This window comes from Salmo trutta, chromosome 19 (assembly GCF_901001165.1).
Source record: "Salmo trutta chromosome 19, fSalTru1.1, whole genome shotgun sequence".
Lineage (NCBI taxonomy): Eukaryota > Metazoa > Chordata > Actinopteri > Salmoniformes > Salmonidae > Salmo > Salmo trutta.
The window spans coordinates 56428330-56439603 of record NC_042975.1 but is presented as its reverse complement, the minus strand read 5'-3'; the positions used below and the strand labels follow the sequence as shown (position 1 = coordinate 56439603).

Sequence of the window (11274 nt, the reverse complement as noted above, 5' to 3'; positions counted from 1 at the left end):
ACAAGTTTACATTTCAGTTTCCCCCGTTAGTGACATGACTTCATGCTCTTCTCAGGAAAGGACTGTGTTGAGTGGAAGCCTGCCAAGGACCCTCCACCCCTCTACACACATACACCAACACATGCACAAAATATGCACATGCATACACACACACACACACACACACACACACACACACACACACACACACACACACACACACACACACACACACACACACACACATACACACACGCGCGCGCACACACACACACACACACACACACACACACACACACACACACACACACACACACACACACACACACACACACACACACACACACTGTGGGTCTAGAAGAGTGTGCGAAGAGGATAATGGGATTCTGTCTATCAGGTGAGGTTCCTCAGTCTTACTTGGTGCTACTTGTCATCAACACAACACAGTATCCACTTACTCCACTGTTCTAGAGTTGTCCATGGATATACCGTATTGTATAATGTTCCGGAAAAGTTTCCGTCTTTCTTCAGTTACATTCAGCAGAAAAAACACACATCTGTAATTGCCGTATCAGGCCTGTATAGTTACCTCTTCCCCTTGACTTAACAAAATGACATCATTTTGGAATCTATGAGAATATCTGGCAGACTGTCCCGTTTATTTTCCTTTGGTGGGGTGGGATGGGGGGTGGACCCCCAACTCTCTCTCAATTTCCTTCTCTCTCCATCTCTCTCTCTTTCCATCCTCCACCCCTCTGTCTCTTTTTTTGTTGGGTGGGATAGGGGGTGGGTTCAACCCAAATCTCTCTCCCTCTTCATCTCTCTCTCTCCTCTTCATCTCTTTCTTTTTCTCCACCTCTTTCTCAATTACCCCCCCCCTCTCTCTTTTAGGCAACCATGTTTTTATGGCAGGAGTCAACCAAATAAAAGCAGCTCCACCAGTCTGTGGGGGAGAAAAGCCGCTGGTTCAATGAAGTGATCTATTCAACTCAGTGTGTTTCTCTCTCTTGCTCTCTTCATTAATTACGTACTGTCCTGCCCTTCATCCTTTCTGTCTTTTGTTTTCTGTCTCTCTTACTTTTCATTCCCCTCCTTCTTTCTCTGGCTGGCTGAGCCCTGATAGGGGATACAATCAGGAGTTTGGGAGAGGAGAGGGACATTTGGGAGCGAGATGGCGAGTGGGACGGTGGCGTTCCTGTATGGATTCCTGCTCCTGTCTCTGTGGAGACCTTCACTGCAAGGAGGTAGGACCCCCTTTACTATGGATATGTATTCATATACACCCCTGTGTTTCAGGTGCCCCTCTAAGGTTGTACACACAGAAAAATTAGGGTTTCTCAAGGGTTCTTTGGTAAGGGTGATTGTTCTATGTGGAACTATAATGACTCAAAGAACCCTTTGAACTCTTCAATGGTTCTTTACGGTTCACAAAAGGGTTGTTTGCTCTTTTAGTGATAATTAAAATGTAGGGGAGGTGGTACATTAGAATATTTTGGGGTGTGATTTATGCACAGCTCTTTTTGTAAAACCGTGATTGAGAGTGTCATTCCAGTTTATCTAATGTGTTGTGTTACTGTATGAAATTATATACTATAAATGGCTATGGCTAGTGACAGTGTCTTGTGTCAATTGTGAACAGTTGACAAAAGAGGTCAGTGGTTCTTGATTCTTTCCACAGGGACCTCCAGCTGTTCCTGAGATAACTCACGTGATTCAACATGTAAATTAACATAATAATAACACGTTTGGAATGTTAACAATATAATATGGCTGACCAAAATAAAAAACCCTGTATGGTTCTTCAAAAGGATCTACAAAGACCCTTTCAGGTTGAGAATGTTCTCTAAAGAACAATAAAAAAGTATTCTATATAGCCCCCAACTGTAGCAGAACCCTGTTTTTGAATGGTTCTTTATAGAACCTTAGGAAAGGGTTCTTTATAGCACTGTGCAGGTGTACACACTCCAAACGCTCTCCCTGCTGCAGGCACTAAAACCATAGTCCTTAACCCCTGCTCGATATTTTGGTTGTATAGTTCACCAGCCTGGTATGCAAGTACAAGGTACATGATGCTCCAAGCTGAGCATTAATCTATGGGAGAGTCAAGGGTGTTTGAGTGTTTTAAGTTTAAGTGTTTTGAGATTTGAGTGTTGTATTGATTTGCTCAAGACGTATTGATGTATTATGCTATTTTGATAGATTTGTAGAATGTTCTCAACATCTTTTAGATTTCAAAGGCTTTTAAGTGTCCAACATTCTGGAGCTCTACTGTTCTGTGGAGTGACATAGAACCGTCCCGTGGAGCTTTGACAGGACAGAGCTGTGTGTATTTACCTGCTGGTATTCCCTCTAGGAGTGGGGCTTGTAGTTCGAGTCCCACTCCTTTCCCCACTCTGCTCCCAGCTCCGCTACAGTACAGGCAGTTACATCATTCATAATTACCCACGATGCCATACTTTAGGTGGACAGTGAGCTGTCTGATTGGCTGTTGGGTTTGGTTTAGCTTGTTTTGATAGGCCAGCAGAGGGTTACTGGTTCCTATGATCTCTCCGATCACTGGAACACAGGACTTAAACAGCTCTGAGAGAGGTCAAAGGGTCGAGGTAATAACTATGTTTCTAACACTGTAATAAGCATGTAATAAGATCGTGATGTCAGTATCTCACATGTCCTACTAAGGTGTGTGAACTGTGGAACCAACTAGAAATTCTGTATATTCAGCTACTGTTGGAGGAGATCGGAAGTTGAATAGAAAATGCAACTTTATTATTACACACGGATTTGAAGAAAATACCAAATCTTGCTGGTCTTTGGTAAGAGTGAAATAACAGTGAGGTTTGTGGTTCAGGCTTAAGTTTATATGGAGTGTAACTCAATGAAAGGAAATGATTTGTAGAGCATGGTTCAGGTTTGTATGATTGAGTTCCCCATTGATAGAGAAATACTCAATTCAGCATTGGGCCCCTCCAAGACTCTTACATCTAAGCTGATGTGAGAAATCTGTCATGTTCTGTTGAAACATACAGAACTGTAGTGTTCTTTTACAGACGATTCATGGCAGGGGGAATGAGTAATTTTGATACTGAATCTCCCACTGTGGATTATAGCAACATGCACAACATTTCCTGTACATTTCCAATGACAGAACATATCACTGGAGACTCTGGTCAAAGTAGTGCACTTTATAAGGGATATGCTGTCATTTGGGGAACAACCTATACCTTTCCACTCCACCGTGCTCTTGGTCAAGGTCAATGATAGAAACAGATGTCCTTCTCATGTTCAGTTTCCTTTGAACACAGACCACAACTCTCCCAAAACTAGATGCATCATTTCTCATTATCTCTGAAACAGTGAAGTTTCTTTTGCGAGTTCCTCGGAGCTCAAACATGACATTGATGAATGACTGAAAAGGGAAAAGACTAAAGTGTAAAAATCACTCATATAACAGATGACAAAACATAAATAAATTCTTATAAAACTGCAGTTCCTCACAATAAAATGACAGCTCTTAATAAAGATTGTTTAAAAAAAAGACAAGCTCTATACTGTTAACAAAGTGATTTGAAACTCACAGCCTACATTCCAAATGGCACCCTATTCCCTTTATAGTGCACTAAGGACTCTGATCAAAAGGAGTGCACTATATACTGTGTATAGGCTGCCATTTGGGCTGCATCGCCAGTGTTCATATCCTGGTGTAAGCAGTTTTGGTCTTATGTGGTGTTACTTTGTGTTACTAAAAATTGTAAAAATGTTTTTATTTTTAAAAAGTCTGTTGTAAAGAAATACTGTTGTTCAGTCAGGTTGTCAAATTGGCCAATGTTAACTAGTATTGATTTTTCAGTGTAACATTTCTAATGTTGATTAAGGTGCTAAATTAACTTTCATTGGTGTAAAAGAACCCCAGTGTTGGTGCTAATAACCAGTGTTAAAACAAAACCATTATCATATTTCCCAACATGCTTTATTGCAGGTTGTTTTTGCATGTACATTGATTTATTAAATCATCTTATGATACTCAAATATAAATACAGTTTTTCTAAACTAATACAATTTGTTACTTGGACTAATTGCACCCGTTACTGAAATAGTTGTTCCAATTTAGATCTTAGTCTTCTGAACCCGGCAGTAATTCTGAATGCATGTTGCGGTGAATAAAATATTTCAAAATGTTTGATATCCACTCTGGCTGGATTCCAATAGAAATTACACATCTCTTTGCAATGTGACTTCCAGGCCTGATTTTGCCTGTAAACCATGAGTTTCAGGCCATTGTCCGGGTAAAACTAGGCCCTCAAAATGAGGCCTTATGAATGATGTGTTGTATAATATCATTTTTATAGACACTACCGGTCAAACGTTTTAGAACACCTACTCATTCAAGGGTTTTTCTTTATTTTTACTATTTTCTTCATTGTATAATAATAGTGAAGAAATCAAAACTATGAAATAACACATATAGAATCATGTACAGTGAGGGAAAAAAGTATTTGATCCCCTGCTGATTTTGTACGTTTGCCAACTGACAAAGAAATGATCAGTCTATAACTTTAATGCTAGGTTTATTTGAACAGTGAGAGACAGAATAACAACAAAAAAATCCAGAAAAACGCATGTCAAAAATGTTATAAAATGATTTGCATTTTAATGAGGGAAATAAGTATTTGACCCCTCTGCAAAACATGACTTAGTACTTGGTGGCAAAACCCTTGTTGGCAATCACAGGGGTCAGACGTTTCTTGTAGTTGGCCACCAGGTTTGCACACATCTCAGGAGGGATTTTGTCCCACTCCTCTTTGCAGATATTCTCCAAGTCATTAAGGTTTCGAGGCTGACGTTTGGCAACTCGAACCTTCAGCTCCCTCCACAGATTTTCTATGGGATTAAGAACTGGAGACTGGCTAGGTCACTCCAGGACCTTAATGTGCTTCTTCTTGAGACATTCCTTTGTTGCCCTGGCCGTGTGTTTTGGGTCATTGTCATGCTGGAATACCCATCCATGACCCATTTTCAATGCCCTGGCTGAGGGAAGGAGGTTCTCCCCCAAGATTTGACGGTACATGGCCCCGTCCATCATCCCTTTGTTGCGATGAAGTTGTCCTGTCCCCTTAGCAGAAAAACACCCCCAAAGCATAATGTTTCCACCTCCATGTTTGACGGTGGGGATGGTGTTCTTGGGGTCATAGGCACCATTCCTCCTCCTCCAAACACGCCGAGTTGAGTTGATGCCAAATAGCTCCATTTTGATCTCATCTGACCACAACACTTTCACCCAGTTGTCCTCTGAATCATTCAGATGTTCATTGGCAAACTTCAGACGGGCATGTATATGTGCTTTCTTGAGCAGGGGGACCTTGCGGGCGCTGCAGGATTTCAGTCCTTCATGGCGTAGTGTGTTACCAATTGTTTTCTTGGTGACTATGGTCCCAGCTGCCTTGAGATCATTGACAAGATCCTCCCGTGTAGTTCTGGGCCGATTCCTCACTGTTCTCATGATCATTGCAACTCCACGAGGTGAGATCTTGCGTGGAGCCCCAGGCCGAGGGGGATTTATAGTTCTTTTGTGTTGCTTCCATTTGCGAATAATCACACCAACTGTTGTCACCTTGTCACCAAGCTGCTTGGCGATGGTCTTGTAGCCCATTCCAGCCTTGTGTAGGTCTACAATCTTGTCCCTGACATCCTTGGAGAACTCTTTGGTCATGGCCATGGTGGAGAGTTTGGAATCTGATTGATTGATTGCTTCTGTGGACAGGTGTCTTTTATACAGGTAACAAGCTTAGATTAGGAGCACTCCCTTTAAGAGTGTGCTCCTAATCTCAGCTCGTTACCTGTATAAAAGACACCTGGGAGCCAGAAATCTTTCTGATTGAGAGGGGGTCAAATACTTATTTCCCTCATTAAAATGCAAATCAATTTATTACATTTTTGACATGCGTTTTTCTGAATTTTTTGTTGTTATTCTGTCTCTCACTGTTCAAATAAACCTAGCATTAAAATTATAGACTGATCATTTCTTTGTCAGTGGGCAAACGTACAAAATCAGCAGGGGATCAAATACTTTTTTCCCCCACTGTAGTAACCAAAAAAGTTTTAAACATATCAAAATATTTTTTCCTTTTGAGATTCTTCAAAGTAGCTACCCTTTGTCTTGATGACAGCTTTGCACACTCTTGGCCTTCTCTCAACCAGCTTTACCTGAAATGTTTTTCCAGTAGTCTTTAAGGACTTCCCACATATGCTGAGCACTTGTTGGATGCTTTTCCTTCTCTCTGAGGTCCAACTCATCCCAAACCATCTCAATTGGGGCACCCTGGTGGTGCAGCGGTCTAAGGCACTGCATCTCAGTGCAAGAGGTGTCACTACAGTCCCTGGTTCAAAATCCAGGCTGAATCACATCCAGCCGTGATTGGGAGTCCCATAGGGCGGCGCAAAACTGGCCCAGCATCATCCGGGTTTGGCCGGTGTAGGCCTACATTGTAAATAAGAATTTGTTCTTAACTGACTTTCCTAGTTAAATAAAGGTTAAATAAAAGAAATTAAATAAATAATTTAAAAATTGGGTGAAGTTTGGGTGATTGTGGAGGCCAGGTCATCTGATGCAGCACTCCATCACTCTCCTTCTTGGTCAAATAGCCCTTACATAGTCTGGAGGTGTGTTGGGTCATTGTCCTGTTGAAAAACAAATGATAGTCCCACTAAGCGCAAAAAAGATGGGATGGCGTATTGCTGCAGAATGCTGTGGTAGGCATGCTGGTTAAATGTGCCTTGAATTCTAAATAAATCCCAGAGAGTCACCAGCAAAGCACCCCTCCCCCACCATCACATCTCCTACTCCATGCTTCACGTTGGGAACCACACATGTGGAGATCATCCGTTCATCTACTCTGCGTCTCACAAAGACACGGCGGTTGGAACCAAAAATCTCAAATTTGGACAGATTTCCACCAGTCTAATGTCTATTGCTCGTATTTCTTGGCCCAAGCAAGTCTCTTCTTCTTATTGGTGTCCTTTAGTAGTGGTTCCTTTGCAGCAATTCGACCATGAAGGCCTGATTCACGCAGTCTCCAATGAACAGTTGATGTTGTGATGTGTCTGTTACTTGAACACTGAATTATTTATTTGGTCTGCAATCTGAGATGCAGTTAACTCTAATGAACTTATCCTCTGCAGCAGAGGTAACTCTGGGTCTTCCTTTCCTGTGGCGGTCCTCATGAGAGCCAGTTTCATCATAGCGCTTAATGGGTTTTGCGACTGCACTTGAAGAAACTTAGAAAGTTCTTGAAATGTTCCGGATTGACTGACCATCATGTCTTAAAGTAATTATGTACTGTCATTTCTCTTTGTTTATTTGAGCTCTTCTTGCCATAATATGGACTTGGTCTTTTACCAAATAGGTCTATCTTTTGTATACCACCCCTACCTTGTTAATTTAAATGCATTCCAGGTGACCTCATGAAGCTGTTTCTTACATCCCTACATCAAAAATGTCTAACAAAACAGAACACATGTATGAACAAGAAAATACGAAATACATCCAAAAAAGAAAATATATATATATAAATACCAAAAAAGTATATACATTTTTTTTAAAGAACGACAATTCTAGCGTAATTGTATTCACTCCATAAAAATCTCATTATTATGATTCAGGATGATGTTATTCTTTTTGTTATTCACTAGGGATAATGTCTTAACAGGATGATTAAATTCAATCAAAAACATTTGTAATTTTGGTACAGAATTCTGGAATTTACATTTTTGTATATAGTATTTGGCAACAAGAATAAAATAATTCACAATCATTTCAATAGTCTTGTTATCATTGCAATAGTAACATGTTATATCCTTCATGTCAAAAACATGGGTAGTGTTCAAAAAGGATAATAAGTATTTTACAAGGTTTTCCCAAAATGTTATCCCAGATTTACATTCATAGAACTAATGAGTCAGATTTGTATCTTTTTCGCAGAAACGCAGATGTCATCAATAGCCATACATTTGGACAACATAGATGTATCATCTTATGTAGAATCTTAAAGTGCAATTCCTTAAATTTGTTTAGTATACAATATTTGTAAGGCATCAACCAAGCATTATTCAAGACAATGACAGGAATAAGCATTTCCACACTTTGTTACGTTACAGCCTTATTGTCACGCCCTGACCTTAGAGATCCTTTTATGTCTCTATTTTGGTTGGTCAGGGCGTGAGTTGGGGTGGGCATTCTATGTCCTTTTTTCTATGTTTGGTATTTCTTTGTTTCAGCCGGGTATGGCTCTCAATCAGGGACAACTGTATATCGTTGTTGCTGATTGGGAGCCATACTTAGGCAGCCTGTTTTCCTTTGGGTTTTGTGGGTGGTTATTTTCTGTTTAGTCATTTGTTATCTGACAGAACTGTTTGGCTGTTGTCTTTTGTTTATTTTGTAAAGTGTTCTCTTTTTCCATTAAATTACAAAGATGAGCACTAACCACACTGCGACTTGGTCTACTCCATTCAACAGCCGTTACACTTATTCTAAAATTGATTAAATAACAAAAAATCATGATCAATCTACATCTACAGAAATGTTTGCTAATTTATAAAATCTAAACAGATATACCTTGTTTACATACATTTTCAGACTCTTTGCTACGAGACTCGAAATTTAGCTCAGGTGCATCCTGTTTCCATTAATCATCCTTGAGACATTTCCACAACTTGATTGGAGTCCACCTGTGGTAAATTCAATAGATTGGACATGATTTGGAAAGGCACACACCTGTATATATAAGGTCCCACAGTTGACAGTGCATGTCAGAGCAAAAACCAAGCCATGAGGTCTAAAGAATTGTCTGTAGAGCGCCGACACAGTATTGTGTCGAGGCACAGATCTGGGGAAGGGTACCAAAACATGTCTGCATCATTGAAGGTCCCCAAGACCACAATGGCCTCCATCATTCTTAAATGGAAGAAGTTTGGAACCACCAAGACTCTTTCTAGAGCTGGCCACCCGGCCAAACTGAGCAATCCCGTGAGAAGGACCTTGGTTACGGAGGTGACCAAGAACCCGATGGTTATGCTGACAGAGCTCCAGAGTTCCTCTGTGGAGATGGGAGATCCTTCCAGAAGGACAACCATCTCTGCAACACTCCACCAATCAGGCCTTGATGGTAGTGGCCAGACAGAAGCTGCTTTTCAGTAAAAGGCACATGCTTAGCATTTGCCAAAAGGCACTTAAAGGACTCTCAGACCATGAGAAATAAGATTCTCTGGTCTGATGAAACCAAGATTGAACTTTGGCAGGAATGCCAAGTGTCACGTCTGGAGGAAACCTGGCACCATTCCTACGGTGAAGCATGGTGGTGGCAGCATCATGCTGTGGGGATGTTTTTCAGCGGCAGGGACTGGGAGACTAGTCAGGATCGAGGGAAAGATGAACGGAGCAAAGTACAGAGATATCCTTGAAGAAGAACCTGCTCCAGAGCACTCAGGACCTCAGACTGGGGTGAAAGTTCACCTTCCAACAGGACAACAACCCTAAGCACACAGCCAAGACAATGCAGGAGTGGCTTCGGGACAAGTCTCTGAATGTCCTTGAGTGGCCCAGCCAGAGCCTGGACTTGAACCCAATCTAACATCTCTGGAGAGACCTGAAAATAGCTGTGCAGCGGTGTTCACCATCTAACCTGACAGAGCTTGAGAGGATCTGCAGAGTTGAATGAGAGAAACTCCCCAAATACAGGTGTGCCAAGCTTGTAGCGTCATACCCAAGAAGACTCAAGGCTGTAATCACTGCCAAAGGTGCTTCAACAAAGTACTGAGTAAAGGGTCTGAATACTTATGTAAATGTGTGTTTTTATTTAATTTTTATTATTATTTGCAAAAAAAAATAAAAAATAACTTTTTTCTTTGTTATTATGGGGTATTGTGTGTGAGAATTTGCATAACGCACAAAAGTGTGCAATGGAACAAGTTAGAGTAAACTATCAGAACCATACTGAACAGCCAAGGCAATGAGGAAATAAAACTGTGCTTTATAAACTATGACCGATTTAATACAGGCTGCGTTTACACAGACAGCCCAATTCTGATATTTTCGACCAATCGGATCAGATGATTTCACATCAGCTCTTTTTCAGAGCTGATCTGATTGGTCAAAAGACCAATTAGTGTAAAAAATATCAGAATTGTTCTGCCTGTGTAAACACAGACATAGAACCGCAGAAGTTTTGTGGTCATTTAAGAGTCCAGAACAAATGAAAATATGGATAAACGGTTATTCATTGACATATAAGGCCAAGCCCTTTGTATTTAAAATTAACATGGTTATGAAATCAGCCGTCCACTGTGGACTGAAGGAATGAAGAATGGGAAGAAGGAACTGAGCCAGTAGAGAAAATCCTTCCTCTATTTTTCTTATTGGTCATCAGTGCTGCCAAGGGCAATGTTTATCATATTCCTATTAAAGTCTTACAATGTTTCATGCTCTCACAGACAATCAATCAACCCACCAATCAACCAATCAATCTGGCAATCAAACACACAATCTATCATTTTTTTCTCACAATACAGAAATGTCCCTGGACACAAACTCAATCCCATACCTCACTTGATGATTGATTAGGTATTTTGGTGCTGGACTGGAACAAAAGCCTGGACTCCCTGTAACTCTCCAGGACCAGAACTGGTTGTGCTATGTTTCAGGTGTGTGCTTTAGTTGTGTGTATACAGTGGTTTAGCATGGTTGTGCTGTGTTCCAGGTGTGTACATACCTGCTGGTGTAGGTGAAGGAGCTGGGGCTGGATTAAGAGCTGGAGGAGCAGGAGGTGTAGGTGGAGCTGGCGCTGGTCCAGGTGGTGCAGGCTTTGGCCCTGGAGCCGGTGGAGGTTACACCAAGCCAGGGAAGATGGGAGGTAAGGGAGAACGTTAAACTATCAACTGCTATTTGCCATATCTTCAATTTAAGCCTACTAGAAGGTGTGTGCCCTCAGGCCTGGAGGGAAGCAAAAGTTATTCCCCTACCTAAGGATAGAAAGCTCTCTTTACTGGCTCAAATAGCCGACCAATCAGCCTGTTACCAACCCTTTGTTAACTTTAAGAAAAAATTATGTTTGACCAGATACAAGGCTATTTTACAGTAAACAGATGGACAGCAGACTTTCAACATGCTTATAGGGAAGGACACTCAACAAGCACAGCACTTACACAAATGACTGATGATTGGCTGAGAGAAATTGATGATAAAAAGATTGTGGGGGCTGTTTTGTTTGACTTCAGTGCGGCTTTTGACATTATCGATCATAGTCT

At 41.1% G+C, this 11274-nt stretch overlaps 1 protein-coding gene across 5 annotated transcripts in view; it reads left to right on the top strand.

Moving 5' to 3' along the window:
• The first annotated feature begins 867 nt into the window (after positions 1 to 867).
• Positions 868 to 11274, top strand: part of elnb (elastin b) — a 64970-nt gene continuing 54563 nt past the window's right edge. For 4 of the 5 annotated variants that reach the window (XM_029701826.1, XM_029701825.1, XM_029701827.1 and 1 more), the window contains exons 1-2: positions 868 to 1223; positions 10728 to 10880. In XM_029701826.1, coding sequence (XP_029557686.1) covers positions 1151 to 1223; positions 10728 to 10880 — 226 coding nt within the window. In that variant the 5' untranslated portion in view covers positions 868 to 1150. The remainder of the gene's footprint in view (positions 1224 to 10727; positions 10881 to 11274) is intronic. The other variant, XM_029701823.1, reaches the window with a different exon arrangement.